This window comes from Lolium rigidum, chromosome 1 (genome assembly GCF_022539505.1).
Source record: "Lolium rigidum isolate FL_2022 chromosome 1, APGP_CSIRO_Lrig_0.1, whole genome shotgun sequence".
NCBI lineage: Eukaryota > Viridiplantae > Streptophyta > Magnoliopsida > Poales > Poaceae > Lolium > Lolium rigidum.
The window spans coordinates 350,990,611-351,015,015 of record NC_061508.1 but is presented as its reverse complement, the minus strand read 5'-3'; the positions used below and the strand labels follow the sequence as shown (position 1 = coordinate 351,015,015).

The 24,405-nt window shown below is 45.3% G+C and overlaps 1 protein-coding gene, 1 long non-coding RNA gene and 1 pseudogene across 2 annotated transcripts; all 3 read left to right on the top strand.

Annotated features, from left to right (window-relative positions):
• Positions 1-2,946: 2,946 nt before the first annotated feature.
• LOC124701780 lies at positions 2,947-7,241 on the top strand (annotated as a pseudogene).
• Positions 7,242-14,075: 6,834 nt separating this feature from the next.
• On the top strand, positions 14,076-18,969 carry LOC124665066 (probable inactive DNA (cytosine-5)-methyltransferase DRM1B). Its single transcript, XM_047202473.1, has 7 exons — positions 14,076-14,579; positions 15,471-15,638; positions 15,772-15,981; positions 16,065-16,157; positions 16,236-16,332; positions 17,875-18,629; positions 18,784-18,969. The coding sequence occupies exons 1-7, from the start codon at positions 14,076-14,078 to the stop codon at positions 18,841-18,843; spliced, it is 1,887 nt and encodes a 628-aa protein (XP_047058429.1). The 3' UTR covers positions 18,844-18,969.
• Positions 18,970-21,038: 2,069 nt separating this feature from the next.
• Positions 21,039-24,256, top strand: LOC124701790. Its single transcript, XR_007002235.1, has 4 exons — positions 21,039-21,703; positions 21,873-21,956; positions 22,879-22,948; positions 23,454-24,256. It is a non-coding gene; the product is annotated as an uncharacterized LOC124701790 (long non-coding RNA).
• The last annotated feature ends 149 nt before the right edge of the window (positions 24,257-24,405 follow it).

Sequence of the window (24,405 nt, the reverse complement as noted above, 5' to 3'; positions counted from 1 at the left end):
CCAACGTATCTATAATTTCTGATGTTCCATGCTTGCTTTATGAAAATACCTACATGTTTTGTTCACACTTTATATCGTTTTTATGAGTTTTCTGGAACTAACCTATTGACGAGATGCCGAAAGGCCAGTTGCTGTTTTCTGCTGTTTTTGGTTTCAGAAATCCTAGTAAGGAAATATTTTCGAATCGGACGAAATCAACACCGAAGATCTTATAATTCCCGAAGCTTCCGGAGCACCGGAGAAAGGCCGGAGGGGAGCCGGGGGGCCCCACCCCACGGGCGGCGCGGCCCGCGGGGGGCGCGCCCCCTAGTGTGTGGGTCCCCTGTGGCCCCTCCGACTCCGCCTCTTCGTCTATTTAGTCGTCCCTGACCTAAAACCTCGACCCCGTTCGACGAAACCAGAGAAAACCTTCCAGAGCCGCCGCCATCGCAAAACTCCAATTCGGGGGACAGAAGTCTCTGTTCCGGCACCCTGCCGGGACGGGGAATTGCCCCCGGAGTCATCTCCACCGCCGTCTCCACCGCCATCTTCCCCGCCATCGCTGTCTCCATGATGAGGAGGGAGTAATTCACCCCCGGGGCCGAGGGCTCCGCTGTAGCTATGTGGTTCATCTCTCTCTTTATGTGATCTAGTTGAATATCATCTATGTGCTACTCTAGTGATGTTATTAAAGTAGTTTATTCCTCCTCCACGGTGTAATGGTGACAGTGTGTGCATTGTGTAGTACTTGGCGTAGGCTATGATTGTGATCTCTTGTAGATTATGAAGTTAACTATTGCTATGATAGTTTTGATGTGATCTATGCCTCCTTCATAGTGTGATGGTGACAGTGTGCATGCTATGTTAGTTCTCGGTGTAATTGTGTTGATCTATCTTGCACTCTAAGGTTATTTAAACATGAATATCGAATACTGTGGAGCTTGTTAACTCCAGTATTGAGGGTTCGTGTAATCCTACACAGTTAGTGGTGTTCATCATCCAACAAGAGGGTGTAGAGTGGTTCTATTATGTGATCATTGTTGAGAGTGTCCACTAGTGAAAGCAGGATCCCTGGGCCTTGCTTCCAAGCATCGAATCTCCGTTTGTTTACTGTTTTGTTGCATGTTTACTCGCTGCCATATTTTATTCAGATTGCTATTACCACTCATACTCATCCATATTACTTGCATCTCACTATCTCTTCGCCGAACTAGTGCACCTATTAGGAGTGTTGGGGACACAAGAGACTTCTTGCATTGTGATCGCAGGGTTGCTTGAGAGGGATATCTTTGACCTCTTCCTCCCTGAGTTCGATAAACCTTGGGTGATCCACTTAAGGGAAACTTGCTGCTGTTCTACAAACCTCTGCTCTTGGAGGCCCAACATTGTCTACAAAAATAGAAGCTCCCGTAGACATCACTCACCGGTTGCTTGCAACGTGCTAGCATCGTGTGTGTTCTATCGTGCTTGCAAAACGTATGTGATATCGATAGCTACCTAGGCGGCGTGCTAGCAGCGTGCATGTGAGCGCATGATAGCTAGCCGGCCGACCTGGCTTCTCCCCGAGCTCCGGTTGTCATTGACATTGTCGGAATCGGCAAGAATAGGTCGAAATCAGCCATGTTAGTCGCCGGAATCAACCATGTTCGTCGCCGGAACCGGCCAGACTATGTCAATTTCTTCGGAGTACTACGGCGCGGTGGAATTTCGCCGGAGTAACCATTGACCATATTTTTGGTACCCTCCAAATCTTTCCGTTTACCTTACATTTTGGCCAAAAGCCCGCATGTATAGAGTATGAGTGGGTTATTCGAGGGTTTGCTGCAAAAATATTTGAAATGAACCGTTATGCGGTATATCTATTCAAGACAGTATTTTTTTTTCAAACCACTAAAAAACATAATGCATGCTAATATGCAGGTTTATCTGCTAGAGATGCTCTTACCCATGTATCATCTTCAATAGGATGCCGTTTGGGATGCATTCATAGACCAACATTGGAACCTCCACTTCTAAGCATCAGCCTAGAAGTTTTACAACGCTCCAGTGATTTAGTTAAGTGTGAAACCATAATCATCTTTTGTCTGGTTCGATAATACTGGATTAATGGATCTACTGGGCGGAAATTTGAATTTCAAAACACGTGCACCGGTGACGTCGCTGCGCTGCATCTACTGGGCTTTCGGTTGTTCGCTCGAGCTGGTCCTAATGGGCCTCCACATTCACTATGCGTACACGCTTCCTCGTCGTTCCCATTGGAAGAAAAAAAAAAGCATGTCTCCTCCTCCACCGTCGTCCACGATGGCCGATCCCCAAATGCCAGGCAACGCCGGCCGGAATCCGCCTCGGCCGCAATCCATTTCTCTCAAGCGAGCGCCCGGAGTCCCAGTGAGCGTCTCCAAGTGCAGGACACACCAGGGGAGGAGGAGGCCATGCATGGCGCCGCCCTCGTCCCTCTCTGTTTCTCTCCAGCAACCTTCAGGGGTGGTGGGCGACGGAGGCTGCCGGAGCGTTTCGTAGAGCGAACAAGGGAGGATTGGGGCGCCGGACGGAGCTAATGGAGGCTCGGGTAAGACAACCGCACATTATTGTTACCGAATGGTTCTACTACTGGGCAGCTAGCTTGGAAGGCAATTACTACAGAATTTTTTAATCCCGTCGTGCGGCATGTTACCTTGTAGCTGATCAAGGCGCTGACCTCGAACTTACCATTGCAGCCGTTGAATGATTCTCAACAGCTTGCAAGACAAAGTACCCCTGTTGGTGATTGTTTATCTCGATCAAGCTTGTTGCCACGTTACACTGAAGCTAATCAAGGTGTGCTGAGCTGTTTGAACGTGAGATAGTTGAATTGCGATTGGTTCAGTAATATAGCGTTATTTTACTAAGTACAACTAGTGCAACTGTGCAAGTACTTTACACCTCCCCTGAAAGTCAATACTAGCTTGCTTCCATTTTCCTCACAAGAACGCAAGAAACCGCACCTTGCTCGGACCATTTTATTTTCCACCTTGCACTACTCGCTGTGCTTCTCTGTGTCCTTCGCGTGTGTTGTCCTTGGCGTTCCAATGGCGGAGCTGGTGGCCACCATGGTGGTCGGACCACTGCTCTCCCTCGTGAAGGAGAAGGCGTCCAGCTACCTCCTTGACCAGTACAAGGTGATGAAGGGCATGGAAGAGCAACATGAAATCTTGTTGCGTAAATTGCCTGCCATCCTGGACATCATCACCGATGCAGAGCAGGCGGCAGCTCACAGAGAAGGGGCAGCGGCCTGGATCAGGGCCATCAAGAAGGTGGCGTACGAGGCCAATGAAGTCTTCGATGAGTTCAAGTATGAGGCACTTCGTCGTAAGGCCAAAAAGGAGGGGCACTACAAGGAGCTTGGCTTTAATGTGGTAAAACTCTTTCCCACCCACAACCGTTTTGTATTCCGTCAAAGGATGGGGAGAAAGCTCAACAAGATTGTGCAGGCAATTGAGGTCCTTGTAAGTTGTAACTGAAATGAACGCCTTTGGATTTAAATATCAGCAACAACCACCGTCATCTACCCAGTTGAGGCAAACGGATCATCTTATATTTGATCCAAAGAATATCGCTAGCAGATCCAGAGCCAGTGATAATAAGACTATTGTTGATATACTGATTGGTCAAGCTGCCATTGAAGATCTCACAGTTGTTCCCATCGTCGGAATGGGGGGTCTGGGCAAGACAACGTTAGCACAACTTGTTTACAACGAACCTGCAATTCAGAAACATTTTGATTTGCTGCTATGGGTATGTGTCTCGGATGGCTTTGATGTGGATTCTCTGGCCAAAAGTATAGGTGTACCAGCTCCCAAGAGAAAACATGATGACAGAAAAGATAATGATACAGGAGAAATGGCTTCCAAGGAGAACAAGACACCACAGGATATCCTTCATAATGTATTGAGCGGGAAAAGATACCTTCTTGTATTGGATGATGTCAAGGTCTCCCTTCAACATGGTGGTGTGGGTAGTGTGGTCTTGACAACAACTCGTGATAAAGGAGTGGCTGAAATAATGGGCACCGTCGAAGCTTATAATCTCACAATTTTGGAAGAGAAATTCATAAAGGAAATTATAGACACAAGAGCATTCAGCTCTTTCCAGAAGGAAGAGGAAAGGCCTGCCGAGTTGGTGAATATGGTTGGTGAAATTGTGGAGAGATGTCATGGCTCTCCTTTGGCTGCGACAGCACTGGGATCTGTCATGCGTACCAAGACCACTGTGGAAGAATGGAAAGCTCTATCAAGTAAAAGCAGTATTTGCACTGAGGATTCTGGAATCTTAACAATACTCAAGCTCAGTTACAATGACTTGCCATCGCATATGAAGCAATGCTTTGCATTTTGTGTTATATTTCCTAAGGACTACGAGATTGATGTGGACAAGCTGATCCAACTATGGATTGCACATGGTTTTATTATCCTAGAAAACCATGTCCGTCTTGAAACCAGTGGCAAACAAATTTTCGATGAGCTGGCATCAAGGTCATTCTTTCAAGATGTTAAACATGTCCAAGCTACGATCTGCGGAGTTGGACTCGTTGGGGCATTCTATTCCAGAACTACATGTAAAATCCATGATCTTATGCATGATGTTGCACTGTCTGTACTGGAAAACGAATGTGCCCTCGCAACTGAGGAACCAGGCAAGATTGAAGGTGTTGTCACAGCTGAGGATTGTGTTGTTGCAGAGGAACAAAGTCAGAGTGAGTGGCTTCCGAACACTACCAGACATGTATATGTGTCATGCAAGGAACCAGGAAGAATATTGAATAGTTCCCTGGAGAACAGCTCTCCAGCCATCCAGACACTTCTGTGTGATAGCGATCTGAAGATTCCGTTGCAGCATCTATCTAAATACAGCTCTTTGCAAGCATTGCATCTCTGTTCACGAACAAGATCATTTCCGCTGAAACCAAGGTATCTACATCACTTGAGGTACCTAGATATCTCAGGAAGTAATATAAGAGCATTCCCTGAAGATATGAGCATTCTGTATAACCTGCAAACGTTGAACCTCTCTTTCTGCATGTTTCTTTGTGGGCTTCCAAGGCAAATGAAATATATGACTGCCCTCCGTCAACTTTACACTCATGGTTGTTCAAGCCTGGAGAGCATGCCTAGAGAAATAGGAAAACTGACATCCCTACAAACACTTACCTGTTTTGTAGCAGGTAGTGGTTCTAACTGTAGTAATGTTGGAGAGATCAGGAATTTAAACCTTGGTGGTCAGATAGAGCTACGCCAGCTAGAGAATGTGAAAGCAGAAGATGCAGAAGCGGCAAACCTTAGGAAGAAGAAAGAACTAAGAGAACTGATATTGAAATGGACCTTTGGATCAGATGCAGAAACTAGTGGTGAGGACGATGTAAGAGTGTTGGAGAAACTCAAACCTCATGATGGGCTCAGTGCTATAAGGATAGAGCACTACAGAGCCACCACATTTCCAACATGGATGACTATGTTGCAAAATGTTGTTCAGATCCATCTTCTCTATTGTAAGAGACTCCAATGGTTGTTCAGCTGTGACTTTGATACATTCTTTGGATTTCCGAACCTGAAGGAGCTTACGCTACACGGTCTTGTCTGTGTAGAGAGATGGTGGGAAATAGATGATGATGGGATGCAAAGAGCAGATATAATGTTTCCTCAGCTTGAGAAGTTGTGTATAACTCAGTGTGATAAGTTGAGAGCATTGCCAGGGCAACTTACCTTTCCTAAGCTCCAGGATGTTTTTATTGAGGGATGTCAACAGTTGACAACTACAGCTAAATCACCAAAGCTGAGCGTATTAAGGATCGAAGGATGTGAGGCAGAGTTGTTCGCGTGGGTAGCTAGACATATAAACACATTGACCAATGTGACACTCAACAGCCTTAAAGACAGTACAGAAACAACCTCAGCGGCGGTTGAGCATGGTCTGAGGGAAGTGGTCGAGGGCAAGGAAAAATGGAAAGATCATGGTTTTCCTCTGGAAGTTTTGGTGTTACGTAACTTTAAGTCAGATGTAGTAGAGCTGTATTCATGTTTTGGACAACTTCAAAAGTTGTCGATTTACAGTTGCAATGCACTTGTCCACTGGCCAGAAAAAGAGTTCCAAGGATTGGTATCGTTGAGGAAGCTTAAAATTAACGGTTGCAAGAATCTGACTGGATATGCACAAGCTCATGCCGAGCCATCAACATCATCAGAAACGTGTCAGCTCCTGCCATGTCTGGAGTCTCTATTTATAGGTTATTGTGCAAGCTTGGTTGAGGTCTTTAACGTCCCTGCGACTTTGAGGAGGATGAAAATTGGTCTTTGCTGTAAGCTTGAGTTTCCCTTTGGCAGGAGGTTGCAGCCGGGACAGTCAACATCGTTGATTCATCAAGCATCATACAGTATACCGGAGCTGCCATCATCACCACCTGGAGCTGCAGCGAAGCATTTAGAAGCAATATCATTATCGGATTGTCATGGGTTAACAGGGGTCCTCCATCTACCCCCATCCCTCAAGTCAATAGAAATTAGGCGCTGCGGTGGGTTGACATCTCTGAAATCTAGCTCGGGAGAGCTCCCATGGTTGAAGCACCTCACAATTAGGGTTTGCAATACCCTGTCATCCCTACCGGATGGGGCGCAATCATACTCATCTCTAGAAGATCTTACTATCAGACACTGTCCAGGTATGAAGACGCTCCCTACAAGCCTGCAGCAACGGCTAGGCAGTATCCAGAGTGAAGACATAGATGCCCCTTATTATGGAAGTAAGCACGCAGCAATTAGCTTATCTATTACTCCTAACTAGACATTATTAAATGTACTAGTTAGATAATTATAACTATATTCGCTTTTTTTCCTTACTGATATTTCCTGAAGTATAAATCTTTGAATTATTAATCTGTGCAGAGCCGGTGCTGCTGTATCTGAAGACGTGGAAATATGTTTGCAAAGGTTGATTGACTATTTCCAAAGACTTGGAAGATATGCTGTCTGTGGAGACTACTCTGCTTCAAGCACGGAAGTATACTCTTGCAGTGGATGGTGAAACGGAGTAGACAACAAAAGCACTTAAAGCTAAGCTGAAGAAAAGAAGAGAGGTTGCAGGTAGTCGAACATCAATAGAAGAACTTCAAGAGGTGCTTCCACTATCTTTACATAGGTTTGCTCCATACGCTAGCTGCTCAAAGGTTTAAAACAACACGCTTCCTAAAGATTGCAAATCTCATTACCCCTACTAGCTTAGATTGCACGACCATATTAAGTGTATTCGCAGTGGATTTCCTCTTTAGCCATGTATACTATATATAAAAGTTGAACCTATTTGCTCAAATCTTCGAGTTTTGGAGTTGTAGAGCTTTTCATCCAATTAAAGCTTGACGCGTATGTATTTTTACTGTAGCTGTGCGTACGATGGTGATGCACGGCTTTCCTCCTTTTTTACATCGCTGTGTTTTTTCTTCGTGTCCTCTCATCGTTTCTGGAACCCTCTGGTGACTCCTCTCTCGAATCCCTCTCACATCTCATCCGATTCACTCTCTCTCCGGCCACAGCCTACCTCCCCGCCGGCCAAGTTCTTGCGGGCTCTACTCTCCTCCCACGTTCCTCCTCATCCTCACCCCTGCCCTCCTTCCACCTCCATGGCCTCGCCGCGATCGGGGGAAGTGAGGGCCTTGGCCCTGCTCTTGATTCCGGTCTGCTGCGCTGCAGAGAGGTGGGGGTTCGTCCTTGGGCACGTGGCCGCCGAAGATGAGCCTGATGTGCTCAAGCTAAACTTCTACGGCCCGCCACGCCTGCTCTGCCCGCAGCATCGGTAGCATTCAAGCACAAAATTTCACCTACAAGGGCCCCGCCGACACCCCGACCAGGTGAATCCGCTCTCTGGTGGGAGGTCGTGGCCGGGACCTCGCCGGCGACATTGGATGATCGAGGCCACTGGAGATTTCCCCGTCCTCTCTTGATTCTCGACGGCCGGTGGTGTACTCCGCGAGCCTCCCCTGGGCCATCCTCCTCCGATGTGGGCGGGCTTCCGCGCTGCAGCTCCTCACCTAGACGACAGCCTTCGATCTCGCCGGTTGGTCAAACATGTATCATGTGGGTGTTCGCCATCAACCTCGCCTATGGGTCTCCTGTGCGGATGCTTGATGGCCACTCGGTCAGCACTGCCGCCGCCTTCAGCAGCTTGCTGCCATGTAGATGTAGTGAGGGATCCTGGTGGCAGTGTCCCACAGAAGGAGGTGCTCAATGAACGGCTCCTCCGTTGTTCCACAACGTGTGGATACCTGGGACCAGATGTTTGTGGTAACAGGGAGATGCGGCGCCGTCTGCTTGGTCACTGGCGCTCGATGACGCCTACAGAGACATCGATGGTGCGGTGCCATGCCATGGCAAGACCAGTCGAGGAGCGGCACACAAGCACAAGGAGGGTGTGATCGGCTGCAAAGGATGCTATAGATAGTATTCTGTATCTCACAAAGGCTTACAAGTTCAGATTTCAGATCATTGGAGTATTTGCTTGATGTGATTGAAAACGGATCAAGCTGGATCAATGAACTAATCATGAATCTTCTGCGCTGCTCCAAAACAGTTTAGGATACATTATGGAGAACTACGATGTTAAATAGCAACTAAACATTGATATATTTACATGTGCTTATTTCACCTGAACCGGATGATTATAGACATACCTAGCTTCATCATAGATGAGTGTTCTTCGTCTCGCTTCAGTTTTGAATATTGAAATGTGAAGGTTAAAATCTGATGATTAGAACTGACCGCGGAATAATTTCATCAGATACAATGACAATCACTGTGTTTCACCATTTCCCTTTACTGAAACTTCAAATATTTATCATTATTTATCAACACTGCTACTTTCATGCAGATTATCCATGTTAATCGTACTAAATAAAGTCCAAAGCTTATCGATGCGGGTAAAGCATTGGGTATGGCGTATTTTGTCGAGTGGGAACCAACCAATGTATACTTACAATGATGTTGACCATGGCGCTGCAACTGCCACTAACATGTAAGCTGGAAAAGCACCTGCCATATTTTCTTACAATGATGAACAAACAGAGCAAACGACTGTGGAAACAGTATATCAGCCCTGAGAATTCTCTGATCCAACATGATGGAAGTTTGTACAATTTCTGTCCCTGGACTTGTGTTGACATGTTTCATAATAAATGTATGCTGCTCATGCTAAGACGTGTATTTCAAACTTATTTTGGTTGCGTAGGAGATCACGCAAAGGTGTTGATTATTTGGTTGAAGCATCTGCTGCAGAGGATGGGGCGATTAGTGTTACTCGCAAAAAAAGAAAGATGTTCCAGTAGCCAGGCAAGTTACTGTGAAATGGGGCATTCAACTGGCAGAGAGCAGTCCCCAGATGCCACACCAAGTGCGAAGCGGAATTCAAGCCTCATAAAACCTTATATTAAATGTAATACTGGAAGTGCTTTAGGTGTCATGCTTAGGAAGCTGTCAATCGATTAGTTTGAAAACAAAGGAAATTCGTTAAAGGAAATTCTCTTTCCTATTCTGCCTTTAAGGATTTCTTTCTGATCCAGTTAAAGAGGTAACTGCATCTATCTTGAAACATCGTGGTTCGAAACCCCCTGCGCGAAGACAAATCGTCTTGGACTGTATTGAGATTGCAGATCTATATGAAAGTGTGTAAATAATATTTTCAAGTGAATCAAGTAGCATAAAATTTAAAGCTCTAATTGAGATGTTTGGTCATTTGCAATTTCAATTTTGTGACCTAATGAGCTTATTTCACCAGTATGGTTCTCCCTCAACAGCAGGAGACATTGCATGTGTATCTTTTTTTTTTATCTCTGCAGTTCCCGTGATTCAGTTTTTCCGCTCTTTCTTATTCTAATGATTTGATAATGCCTGTCAGATACTTGTACTGAAAGAATGCTTCATCGTTAAAGGACTGGTAATTATTCTCTTGATGTGTTGATCACATCAGTTGTACATTAAGACACTATGACCTTTATCATCAGAGCAACATTTCCGCGTGATTTAGACTGCTATTGATTGTTCTTTTCTTTTATGAATCTTTCAATATGCTTTGAATTTATACTCGGGCCAGCATCAGGGGTGACAAGGTGCATCCTGAAATCGAAATTATATTTTCTCTTCTAGCGTAACCTTTTTTTTAGCCAACTAATTTTTTGGTACATAAAAATAATCAAATTTCGTTTCATCCTAACGGCTTTGTACACGCTTGAAGCTTCTTTGAATATATATAATAGTTCTCTTAACCCATATGTATCTTCCTAACATTTCAGTTACATTGATCGTTTCTTGGGAGACTAAATCGATCGTGGTGAGCATAGTTTGAAGACTATTACTCTTCTCCTTCAACTGAAGGTAGGAAACATCAAGATTTGACCGTTCTTTATTTTAAAATGCAATGCCAAGCTCCATGTACAATTCAGGTTATTTTCTTTTCCCATGTTACAATATGTTATTTGTCAAATATTTTGATGATGTGGCAATATTTCTATAACCATAAAATTAGATTAATTGTTTCATTTCTTCTATTACAATACTCTGGAATCATGTAAAATACTAGAGTTGCTCTGAACTTTCTTCCATTTAATTAGTTCTTACAGTTCGCTTGCTTTTGAACCATGACTACAAACCTAAATTCCTAACTGTCTTTCCTCCTACCATCAATGGCACTATAAGCTATATATTTTGGTGGAAGAAGCGATCCTACCCATCAATGGGTGTCCATTGGTTTTCTATATAGGCGGTACACTGATCAATCTGAAGAGTATAACTATCGATTTGTGAGTGTTCATCAAAGTTTCTGAAAATGACACAGCAGAAGGTTCATCTTCACAAAATTGCACTGGCATCTTTTGCTTTTCAATGAATACACTGTTTTTGTTGATAATGCTTAGTATCTTCATGGGAGAAGTAGAAGATATAGGTATGATGACACCCCACTTGGTCACTCAAATGCTCATGTTGGGATAAATGGCCTACCTTGCAGTCAAAACTCAATGCCTGTGATTAAGTACACCACATATAAGCACACTACATGGTCATCAGCATCAAGGTCATAACAGCTTCCATATGCATTAAAGTGTTGCATCAGCATCAAGGTCAAAACTCAATGCCTGTCTTTATATGTGTTCAGTTACTTCTGTACCAGTTGTTGGGACCAAAATGTAGTTTAAATTGTCACTTTATTGTTCTTCACTCTGTGTTGCTCCATAGCTATAATCAGTTTGGTTTGTAGCATGTTGTTTTCACCAATTTAGAATAAGATTGGACAGGCGACCCTGTCCTTTTAATTTACTTTTGTTTCCAATGACTGATTCTTCTCTGTATAGAGCCAAAGTGCTCCAAGTTCACAAAGACACCATCTACTAGACGGCATGAAGTGATTAGGACATCACTACAACAATGTACTGTTTCTGCTGCGATATAATCATATGATTTATTTGAATAGCTTAACATCGACTTTCTTCATAATTCTATAGCAATATGGCAGCTTCTGCCTGTCTGTGCTAATCTGTTGCACTTCATTGATGAATCAATATTTGTGCTTGCCAAGGGATCTTTCTTCCAGAGGGGCCTCTGCCCAATAATCGCACCACACATTTTTTTCATCCATTGAGCCACGGGTGCGGCGACAGGCCGCACCACACCTTCCTAGTACCTATAAAGGAATATAGAGGGTTCTGACATGTAATTTATTTTGTAAAATGTCAGGTGGTTCAAAACAAGATTAAAAAAATGCAACCTAAATTCCATCATGCTTCCCACACTCAGGTCAGTGGCGCAACGGGTCATTTAGTTAGACAAAGATATAGGACATACCTGGAAGAGGGACACAACTTTATTTTGGAGAGGCTAGTGAGGATCCTTGGGCATCAATCTTGTAAGTGTGGAATTAGAGAGGGCTAATGTGGATCCTTTGGGACCGAAACTTTCACTCTTTTAGGGCATCTCCATCGGGGCGATGCATTTTGGACGCTCAAATTCGCGGGTGTCCGTTTGCGTCGCCTGACGAACGCGAAAATGACCGCGAGGCGCGAACTGAATGTTTACGTTGGGGGCCACCAGCGGTCCGACGCATTTTGGACACCCCACTGTTTTGTTCCCTGCTTCTTCTTTTCCTTTTTGTTGAAAAACTCCCTAATTTGTACATCGTTTGAGCTTAACGAATCTTTGAATGAGCAAGTTCAAACGCGAAAACAAGTAGTACTGATTACTCGAATCGAACAAGTTCAAACATATTTAACATACAAACTAGAGAACAAATTTAAAAACAAAGAAACTATAAACTAATTCTTGGCCTTCTTGCTAGAAGGCTGTGCCTCGTCGTCCTCACGGACGCGCCTCTTGCTTGTCACCTCCTCCTCGGAAGAGGAACTGCCGGACGACGCGTCCGTGGAGGAGTTCCAGGCGACGAAGTGGCGTCTTCGTCGGTGAATGGACGACGACGCGCCGACTCGGCCCGCGCCTGCGCCTTTGCCCGGGCCCTTGCCTCCTTCCTTGCCGTCGCCTTCTCGTCCGCCGCCTCCAGCACATCCAGCCGTGCGAACTTGGCGTCCTCCTCCTCGCCCCGTCGTTGCCAACAGTGCCTCCGTCCTCCTCGACCTCCCTCGGCGTGGAGCCAGGGTCGCTGGGCGTCACGGGTGTTTTCCACTAATGCAGGCATCCCGGCGGCTTACCCTCGCTCTCCGAGTACGACGGCAAGGACGTGTTGCTCATGGCGCCTGGCTAGCCGGTGTTGGAGAAGAATAAGAAGAAGATTGGCAGGCGGTTCGACGTGAATTACAGCATGTGCAGGGGTTATATTCCGCGGGGATTAATGGCGGCGCGTATAACGAAGAGGCCTGCGGTTTCTCTTCCGCGGTGGTTCGACGCTCCATTCCGGCGGTTGGCGGGTTGATCGGTGCGGTTACCACTCCGGCGGTTGACATCGGCGCGCTTGTTGTGCTTTAATTCGAGGCTGATCGAGCCAGAGTCGCTGCCAAGCAGGCCCGTGGAGGAAGCGAGCGGAAGCTAGGCGCGACTGCGCAGCGTCCGCGGAGACGCAAACGTGCCGCATATTTGCGCCGCGTTTGCGTCGCTGTGGACACGATGCGTCGCCCCGCTAGAGCAGGGTGCAGACGCATTTCCGGTCCGCACCCCGTTGGAGATGCCCTTAGCCTAACATTACAATAATAAAAGTGTGAAATTTAGCGAAATATCACTACACTTCAACTATGTGGATTGCGTATGGACTGTGAATCATAAGGTGGTGATTGATGTTGATTATATAGCTTAGAATTTTTTATGAACCATCTTTTGGCGACGTGGTGAAGTTGTGGGACACGACTCTATCCACGAGGGTTTAAATTTTGTGCTCATAGTATACCCCACATATGCATCGAATAGGGATTCAGCGAAGTTTGCAAATACAACCCCAACTTGCTAAAAATGTCTTATTTTAGTGAACATAGGTTGCATATCACTTGTCCTCAGCAAACGCTGCATATGATTGGGAGGAATGTTCATGATGTGCATGTCTGGTATTTGTGCACGCGAGGTCTTTGAAATCACAAGGAAGCATTTAGAAAAGTGAATAGATGTAAATCTAAATAATCTAAAACAACATTTGAGGTTTGGCTAATTTTGTAAACTAATAGACGCGGGCACATGTGGATGATTTAACGTCTTCATACCACTTGTGTCCAATTTTAGTTGTAAATAAATAACACATTGCCGAAGTTAGTCAATTCTCTTCATTTACCAGCTTAACCCCATTATCCTCCAAATCTTAGTTTATTTTTCTTAATCTCCAATATTATTCCTTTACCTAGTGAATTGTGGATGAGGTTTTGTCGGGATAAGATAAAAGTGGAAATTTTATCCAATAATTTATATCTTCACTGAGTCTCGTAAAAACTTTAGTGCCAAACAAGACCATTCATTCTAGGGTTTCAACTCTCACTAGCTTCCTATATACTATACAGGGTACCAATATTTGGGGAGGGCGCACAACACTTGGAAACTCGTAGGCGCACAATCCTGGGTCGCGCACCTCTCTTCTCAAGATCAACAGGACAACAAAACATGGTAAAAACTTCAATCTTTTTATATTACTACTCCTCGTTTTGTGCACTTAATCCCGAATTTGTCTCTCTCACAACAAAGCCCTTCGATTTGGCGCAGCACGGAGGCAGCACCTCCGGCCGGAGCGCCGCCGACGGGGACGGCGAACAGCGGGGGCGCGGCTTTCTGCTTGGCCAGCACGGGGCCGGCTCCTCCGGCCTGCGCGCTGGCGACGGGGACGGCGAACAGCGGGCGCGCGGCTTTCTGCTTGGCCAGCACGGGGCCGGCTCCTCCGGCGTGCGCGCCGGCGACGGGGACGGCGAATGGCGGGCCCGCGGCATCCAGCTTGGCCAGCACGGGCGCGGCCCCTCCGGCCTGCGCGCTGGTGACGGGGACGGCGAACGGCGGGCGCGTCGCTTTCAGCTTGGCCAGCCCAGGGGCAGCACGAGCGCATCTACCACCAGCGGATGGAACGGCGCCACAAAACCCCCGCCGCCGCCGCCGCGGGACGTCTCGGAGAGGCCGGTGAGTGCAGCATCCTGGTTTTGTTTCCAAAGGCGGGGTTTTTCAAGAGGGGCCGCCGCCGGCTGTTGCGGCGGCGTGGCCTTTCTCTCCATCTAGTCGTGGCTTGGGGAGGGCCTCCGCCGCCATGGCGGATTTTGCTCCAATCTGACGTCTTTGGCAGCTTGCAATCAGGGTAAAGTTAGGATTTTTTTGGTGTCCTGCCGAAGTGTGGCAGGGTGGCCTCCATTAGGTGCTTTTTATTGCATCGATTCACCATCAATTCATCTGGAAGTGCGTTTAGATGGATCCAGTGGTAGTTGCACATGCATTTCTTGTAGAGTTAGAGGTGAAGGAGGGATTCATCCTAGTCATGCCAAAGCTGGCCCTCTGCGGTGGTAAATTTTGTCCAATATCATCAGTTAATTAGTGTGGTGTGGGAAACAGGATTGAAAATTCTGCATTATTACTGTTACTCATGTGGAGGCACAATCATGTGTCCTGCTGAAGTGTGGAAGGGTGGCCTCATTAGTTGCTGTTTGTTACATAGATTCACCATCAATTCATCTGGATCCAGGATGGGGGTATTGCGAATTTAGATGGGCCGACCCAGTGGTGGTTGGCCATGCGTTTCTTGTAGAGTTAGAGGTGAAGGAGGGATTCATCTAGTCATCCCAAAGCTGACCCTTTCGGTGGTAAATTATGTCCAATATCATCAGTTCATTATTGTGGTGTGGGAAACAGGATCGACAATTATGTATTGTTACTCTTACTCATGTGGAGACTCATGTGGAGGCACAAGCATATACCTAGTTATCCTGCCTATTATCTAGAAAGTGCAGCAAAACTCTTGTGTACCTATCCTCATTCCTTGAACTCGATTTTGACCAATTTTCTTTTCCTGTACATGTGTAGGGTTCCTCGCGGCAGGACGCAGCGTGTTTGGCAAGGCTGATGGTCGCCCACTTCATCGAGATGGGGTTCCCTGCAGAGAAGGTCGCCATGGCTCTCGAACATGCTGGAAGAGGAGGAGGAGGAGACACGGAGGCAGACGTCCTGCAGTGGCTGCTTGATCAACAGAAGGTGAGCTGTTCAGCCCCACTTGTTAGCACTGTGTAGCCGTAGGGGGTTCACCCATGTATGCGTGTTTGCGTACCCTCATTCCTCGAACCCAATTTGACTGTAAGTTTCTTATTCGTCTTCTGTCCACATATAGGGTTCCTCACGGCAGGGCGCTGCGCATTTGACAAGCCCGATGTCCACCCACTTCACCAGGATGGGGTTTTCCGCGGAGGAGGTTGCCATGGCCACCCACTTCACTGGGATGGGGTTTTCCGCGGAGGAGGTTGCCATGGCTCTCGAGAACGCTAGAGGAGGAAGAGCCGAGGAGGCAGTTGTCCTGCAGTGGCTGTTTGATCATCGGGAGGTGAGCTGTTCAATTCCACTAATTAGCAGTGTAGGAGGCAGTACCGGTAGGGATTTTAACCATTTAGCTGTGTTGTTCTGCAGACTGATGAGGGATTCAGCTCATCAATTGATTTAGAAGGGTTCAGCAGCTCATCAGGGGACTTAGAGGTGATCAGCTCACCAACAGATCTAGAGGTATTTGATTGTTCTTGTGACAGTTTGTTGCATTCGGTAACTGAATATGGAATGATCTTGGTTCAATGTTTTCCATAGACATTTGATGAAGAACTCACAGAGAGTGAGAAGTTTTTCAAACTTGTTGAAATGGGCTTTACAAGCAATGAGGCCTCTGCAGCCATTACCAGATGTGGTAACCCTCAAACTTTTACCCGAATATTATTTCTCATACATTATAAAGTGCACCTAGTCAGTAGCCCCACTCTATGAAAGCAGGTCAGCCACTACGCTCACTTAGTCCCATATATGGAATATTCTCCAAGCAGTTTTGTTGACCATTATTGCACACCAGGCATCGTGTGCCACACGAGTCTCTAGACCAGACCCGAACCATCTAGTAGCACATAACCACCTGTGGACAAACAATTTTCTCCACTCACTCCAAAAGGCACCAAATTCTCCACCCTTCCATGGCTAAGGCATTATTGTAGCCACACGAGCTTGATATAGCAATATATGTTCAGATACATTGTATGACATTCACCAAATCAAACCACAAAGATCAAATTAAGGAACACTTGCATGGTAATGTACTGAAATTAAGATAAAGCATCCACAAAACCTTGGGGTCTATAACATTCACAAAATACATCATGATCAGATTGTTTGCAGCTGACCAGCAAGCAAAAGAAGCACTACAAGATCACAAAGTTTACTTTCCATGTCCAAAGAGCATATATTCCATTTGTTCTTCTTTCTTTTGCTGTAGTATGTTTTAGGTGGTGCAGTACATGAAATGGTCCATCGTTGCAGATGTTGAAGCTCAGCAAATGGTAATGGTTGTGTAGGTGGGATGCATGTTCTATCTTGAACATCTACATTTGTTGCTTCAGAAGCACCTGTACACACAACTAATGCTGCTGTCTTCTTTTTTTTGCCTGTTGGGCTGCTTTTCTGGTGGTGTTCTTTGCATGTGAAGCTCTGCTTGCAACTACTGCTTTTCCTTTTTCTTCGCAAGCTGCTTTTCTTGTGTTCTTGTGCTGCTGCAGCTGTTTTGTGCTTGAGCAAGTTGTTGGCTTGGTGCAGCTTGACGTGTACAAGTCTCCTGTGTGGCCTCAGTTTGTGTGCCTGTTCCTGCATCCTAACTTCCTGCCAATTCAGTTTGAAATAAGAAACTCAATGATGTTGCTACAAGCATTCAGACTGAAATTAGGCAATAGTTTTTTTCTCGCTCAATGTTCTGCAAGTACCCGTGCCTTCTTTATCTTACTAGCTGCTCCCCTTATGTAGCCATTCTTCTTGTTTTTAGCTTCTGATTTTTGTGTGCAAGTTCTTGCAATTTGTGTTGTACTACCACAAACATGTATTTTAATTTTGATGCAATCTTGATCATCGTAGGTTCTCTAGGTGTCTGACCATGCCTGACCAATTCCACCCCTCTGAACCTTAGATCTCCAAGGCAGTCTAGCATATGGGCAGGTGGAAATGGCCTAGGATTTTGAGAGTAGCAGTCAGCAATATAATTAATTATCAAACTTCAATTAAGTATTATAAGTAGCACTAATAACCCAGTCTGCAATTTTGTTACTGATCTCAATGTGCAACAATCGTAAGAACCAATACGGACTAGCATAGTCTTCTTCTCAACAGCAGCCATGCCACATGCTACATTTTATTGTTGGCATCCCCACCAAAACTTTTTCTTCTATAATAATGTTGTCCAAATATGTAACAGGTGGGAACGAACCGCTTTATGTACTAGCTGATGCAATATATGCTACACAGATAGGCAATATAGGCAGTAGTGGTGATAATCAAGTAGAATGTCAACGAAAAAGAAGGAGAACCAATATCGAACTGTTGCGACATGTGGAGAGGGCCTCTGGTAGACGCATGGTTGGCTTTGGTGTTCCAAATGGAGAGATGGACATGACAATATCTAGAAAACTACCTGGTATAGCTGAAGGCCCGCCGTATTTTTATTTCGAGAATGTCGCGTGTGCTCTACGAGGAGTTTGGGACGAAATGTCTAGATCTCTCTACAACATAGAGCCAGAATACGTTGACTCGAAGTACTTCTGTGCAGCATCAAGAAAGCGAGGATACATCCACAATCTTCCTATAGCTGGAAGATTTCCTCTCCTTCCGATTCAGTCGAGATCAATAAAGGATGCCTTTCCCAGGACAAAAGAATGGTGGCCACAGTGGGACAAAAGAGAACGGTTAAATTGCATACAGACAGTTATGGCCCCTGCCACGGCATCCAAATTTGTTCGAAAGGTGCTCACAGATTGTGATGGCATCCCGAGTAAATCTGATCAGAAGAAAATCCTTGACAAATGTAGACAATGGAATCTTATCTGGGTTGGACCCAAAACAGTTGCTACATTAGATCCAGATGAAGTGGAGTCAGTGATGGGCTTCCCAAAATATCACACTAGAAGTTTTACCAACACGGAGAGATACAAGTCCCTTGGGAATTCATTTCAGGTTGACACCGTGGCATTTCATTTTTCTGTATTGAAAGCGGTGTTTCCTAATGGCATCAGGGTCTTATCACTTTTTACCGGTATCGGTGGAGCAGAGGTAGCATTGCACCGATTAGGAATTCGACTGAATATCGTTGTTTCTGCTGAAATTTCAGAAGTCAACCAAGGTGTCCTCAGGACGTGGTGGGAGAAAACGAAGCAGAGTGGAGAGCTGATTGAAATTGGAAATGTGGAGAACGTCAATGACAGTGAGATTGAGGCCTTGGTGAACAGATTTGGTGGATTTGACATTATTGTAGGCGGAAGCCCCTGTAATAACATTTCTGGTGGGAATCGGTACAGCCGCGTAGGGCTGGAGGGGGAGCAATCGAAGTTGTTCTATCACTATGTTCGCATAGTGAAACAAGTCAGAAAAATCATGAGAAGGTTCTCTCCATGAAAGGTATAACTGGGATTAAATACTGCAATTTGTAAATGCTAAATTTGTATTTGAATATTTGATGTCGTTGAACTGGCAAGTTCAAATGTTAACTTTCGTTCAACTATGCACATAATTCTTCTTGAAAGTACTGATTGCTGAATATCTAAATTCCTCTTCTTATACCTGTAGGTGCTGATTCCATGCATCAAGAAGACAAGGATGATGCTTCTTTGTGTATAACATATGTCAAACAATCGCAAGATTCACTCTCGAACGAACAACCCTTCCTTCTGAACCCTTGACTGATCTGTTAAGAAGAATATGGGCTTACAGCTAGCTCAGGGAAAGCAGCTACAAACAAGTGCCTTGAGTCCTTCAGCTCTGCTATGTTCTTGCGGGTTTATGGCAACGACACCTCTTCTCAATGAATGTCTAACTTTGTTGTCCAATGTCTGCTAATCACTTTGTCCTGTGGCTTGGTCCACTGCAAAATGAAATGCTTTGGAAGTCTTGGTGTCAAGGATCTCTGGCTGCAGGGACTAGCACCAACACTGCTGACTCCTCCTGGCCTTGGTCTCCATCAGGGTGCTATACTGCAAGTTCTACCTACATGATGCTCTTGCAAGGAGCAGCGAGAACAGCGGCCAACCCTTGCATTTGGAGAACCTGGGTGCCAGCTTGCTGCAAACTATTCATCTGGTCAGCATTAAAATACAGAATCTGGTTTTGGGGTAAGAGGACAGGACATGGGCTGCAATATCATCTATGTCTGCAGTCTGAAGAAATGACTGACCACCTATCGTTGCATCGTGTTTTTGCCCCGCAGGTGTGGTTCAGATGTACACACACAGATGCTGAAGTTCAGTGTTGCCAGAAGAGGAATCAGAGATACACGCTATGATACCCTGGTGATTTGCTGTGTGCTGGAACTTATGGAGCACTGTTAAGGTTATTCATGCTGGGTGCAGCATGTTCTATCCTCTTGTGATCTATGTCTGCCTTGTATAAAAATTTGACAGAAGTGTACAGGATTGGAAATTTTTGGCTTAATCTCCCCTCATTCATAAGATCATGCCATCAAGAGATGGAACTACCTGATTGCAGCAACTGACAGAAAGCCGTATTCTGCTCTGAACCGTTTGCAGCAGCGGCAAGATGAATTTCCAAAATGGTGTGTCAGTCGCCCCTGGAGAGATCTGAATGCGTTGAGAAAGGTACCGTCACGCACAAGCCAGTTGAAGCATGGAGCGGCCTTCCTGGAGATCAGCTTGGCAGGGAGGTTGGCCATAACGGCTTTCTTGTGATTGTGTTGGTTCTGGCCCATGCTGCCCTGACTTTTAGGCATCTCCCAGGCGACCAGACAGTGGCTGGACTGGCTGCCATGCACATCAGCGCTGTTTTTACAGAAGAAAGCTCGCTGGAGTCATCAATCTCGTCAGGTGATAGGCTTGCAGCGATCGACGCTGTCCTTTTGGCGTGCATGCAAGGGGGTAATCAGAGCACTCTGGGGACCCAAGCGTTCAATTCGGTGTGTTTGGTTGCAGAGGATTCTAAGGGGATCCCCGTCCTTTCCCCGGACAAGAAACTAATGGGTGAAACGCACGAAAAATCCCAAGACCCATTTGGTTGCCTACGTGGGAGACGGATCATGGCCCTTCCTTGCCTTTCCCTGGGAGAACTATCTATACTCCGGACGTCGGCGACTAAATCCTCAGTCGCTCTCATCTCGCGACAGAGAGGCGATGGTGCTGGTGCGATGCCTCCAACCCGCTGTTCTATTTCCTCTAGCGAGCACAACCTCCAAGTGCTCTACCTCCACGATCCTCCTTCTCCTTCCGCCGAGCTCTACTCTGCCTCCATCAAAGCTCCTCTCCCCTCCGGCAATGGCAACGGTAGTCTTCCTCCTGGAACGGCGACGGTCCTCATCTCCTCCAGCGATGGAACGGCAGTACTCAAATCACCGGTAAGCACAACCTCCTCCTCCGGTCCTCCCCCATCTCTTCCTTCCACATCCTGAAACCTATTGATGCGATACAGCAGATCTTGTAAGCAATTTTTTTAGTTTACTGTGGACTGTTCTTGATGCCTCTAGATGCAGTTCTAGCAATTGAGATGTCTAGCAGACAAGAAATAACTTGAGGCCATATAAATTGTTAGAAGTACTAGTTATATCTCACATGTATTGCAGACAAGAAATTGGTTTGGTGTTACTATTGCTTTTGCTCTGCAAACCAAACTAGCTGATGATGATAATGTAGTTTTATCTGCATACATAGCACTGAAGAATTTCTGAAAAGAATCTCATAGTAAAAAAACAAAAAACTAATTCTGCACTAGAATTTACTGATTCTCAAAGACCATGTCTCTACTCGTTTCAGATGAAAACTAAACTCATTGATTTATGAAAGAAAATCACTTTATTGATACACCAGTTGCTCTATTAACTGTATGCAAACTCATGGTGTATGAAGAGCTCATAAACAATTGTTTTTCTTCAAGGTAAGCTGCAGCATGGATACATTCTTTTGCCACCACATATAAGAGAACAAGTTAATAGTTTGAGAAGATAGATCATCGAGTTCTTATTATAAAAGAGAACGCAAAGGTTATTGGAGGTGACTTCTCGCAATGGAGGTCCACAACTTATGGATAAGGTAGATGCTAAAATGTCCTATCAAACCTTGAATCATGAGTAGTTGCATTTTTTCACTACCTAAAATTCTGATGCAAGCTATACCAAGATGTTAATTCAGAACTATGTATACTAATTTCTTCTAGCGTGATTCTTCTGTATGCATGTGACAACTGTTTGCTGTTGGATAGATGTGCAACATGACTTTCATCAATTTTGGCCAGTCCTAATTGACATGTTCTGATGAGTGGATGAGGTTGAGATTCGTTTTTCAGGTTTGCTTTCTTCTCTCAGCATACCAGGATGTTATTTTTCTTCTACATAAATTAGATTCATCGTTAGGATCTAATACCTTATCTGAAGATAATTTATTGGTATACATGCCCATATGAATTGTGAAATCCCTCTTTAACTGTGTCGTTTCATTGTGGCACGGGAGTTGCTGATCGATTGTTAGTAATGCTGAATTGTTGCTGACACACATAAGGGTCTGTTCTATATATACTGTTCTATATATAATAACCTTACATGCTTTGTATTTTTTATTTCTGATATCGATCGATGATAGTGCACTATATATCTACACGCTGCATGACATTGTTGGGACAATCCAGACACAGAAAGATTCATGTCAATAATTTGGCTGTGTTTCCTACTCAAGCAAAACCGATCACTTCTCACTTTCTTGCTTGTAAACCAAGCTTGTACGAATGATAAACACACATGTCCTAGATTTGTTTCAGGCCAGATATGGAGTTACCTGCTACAGAGCCATTCCTTAGGCATGTAAAAGAAATCCATTTTCTTTTACTGTAAAATGCTACTATATATATTCCTCAGTTTACCCACGTGCAGCATATATTCTGTAGAAATATCCATACAAGTATACCAGAGCATTTTATGCTATTGTTTGATGTCTGTATCCTCAAAACTGTTATCGGTGTAACATTTAATATTGGGGTAGTTGAGTTAATATTCTGTGACACATAACCACTCGAAGCCCCCGATAGCATATCTAGCGTTTTGACCATTCTAGCATTTTCAGAAAGGATGTCTCCAGACATCTCTGCCCTACTTTCTTATGGGCACTATACTTGATTATAACACAAAATATACCCTGCCTGATGTACTACATTCTCCTGCTCCATGTCTTGTGCGCAACCACTATGCAACTCTCAACAGATCATCCTCCTGCAGATACGTGCTGTCCAACCTGCCGTCAGGCATCGTTGTCCATGTCAAGGAGGCAAGGTTCTACCTGCACAAGGTAATTAGGTCCTCTGCACTTAACCCTTCCCAAGCCTGTTTATCATTGATGTATCTGAATAAATCTGAAGGTGTGGTGCTGAACTTAAGCTAATTAGTAAGACAATGCATCCTCGCATGTACAGCTAGCATGCCGCAAGATGCTGCTGTGTTTAACATCATTTTGTTTTGTAGGAAACACCATTTGTAATTTGGATCCATGCTGTCTCAAAGAATCTTTCAACACATTCCTTTAGATCGTCTTTCCATTTCCGCAAGTTTTCTCTAGCCATATGGTTGTTGGCTACATTTGCATGTACAAATGCCTCACAATTAAATATGTCAATTTGCTGCATCTGGTCTACACACAGAATGCTACAACAGATCAACAAATTCCCACTGTTCAATCATGCCCACTTTTACTTCACCTAAAAAACCTCTGTACTTTTGACCACTTGACAATTTCCTGTAAAACCATTGGTTAAAAAACTGTCAGTAATATTTAGCACCGCACAATCTATTTTCAGTTCCCTCTGCATTCCAAGAGCAACATGCCGCAGCAGCTGATAATTGAGGCGAGCCAGAATGGCGCCGACGAGATCTACCAGACGAGGCTGAAGCTGTCCGTGAGGTGTGTCGACTCCATCGCCGCCAAGACGATGGCGAGCCCGGGGACTGTGGTGTGGTCGTACACCGACAATTGCAAGTCGGACGAGATCGTTGAGGCTCACCGTTGCTCGTCATCGTCACAGGCGGTCCTGAGGAACTGGTAGATGGAGGACCTGCGCGAGCTGGACGTGGAGCTTACAGAGCGTGTCATGGTGGCTGTGAAGTCCAGGGCGAGGGTGCGCCCCTCGGTGTCCTCAGGGAAGCTCTCAGGCGTCACAAGCAGTCCTGGGGGACTGGTAGATGGAGGACCTGCGCGAGCTGGACGTGGAGCTTACAGGCGTGTCATGGTGGCTGTGAAGTCCAGGGCGAGGGTGCGCCCCTCGTGTCCTCAGGGAAACTCTCAGGCTTACCCTGCCAGGTGGCTCCTAGTGAGTTACTTAAGTGTCTGAGAAATATAGAAAATTCGAAATTGTTTGTTGCCTTATTTCTGTTTAGTTGCTTTTCTACCAAATTTCCCCAATGTTCCGATTCTGGGAGCCTTGGACTTGCTCCCCTCCCAGGAGAGGATCCCTATGCACTGAAAATTGCCCTGTGGGCTTAAAACCTTAAATACGTCCCCAATGCAACCAAATTAGCTCTAAAAGGTAACATACATCAAGTGCACATGGGTGCCAGAGCATACTCTGAGGGAAGTGGGACGGAAAGGAAAAATGGAATTATCTTGATTTTCCTCTAGCGGTATTGGTGTTAAAATACTTTAAGTCGGATGTGATAGAGCTGTGTGCATGTTTTGTACACCTTCAAGATTTGACAATTTATGGGTGCTATGCGCTCGTATACTGGCCAGAATAAGAGTTTGAAGGATTGGTA

What these genes read in the sequence shown, in the direction of transcription:
- LOC124665066 (XM_047202473.1), top strand. Translation starts at nt 14,076, where the DNA reads ATGGTAAAAACTTCAATCTTTTTATATTACTACTCCTCGTTTTGTGCA. An exon ending in GGGACGTCTCGGAGAGGCCG is followed by an intron (nt 14,580 to 15,470) that starts GTGAGTGCAGCA and finishes GTACATGTGTAG; the next exon opens with GGTTCCTCGCGGCAGGACGC. An exon ending in GGCTGCTTGATCAACAGAAG is followed by an intron (nt 15,639 to 15,771) that starts GTGAGCTGTTCA and finishes GTCCACATATAG; the next exon opens with GGTTCCTCACGGCAGGGCGC.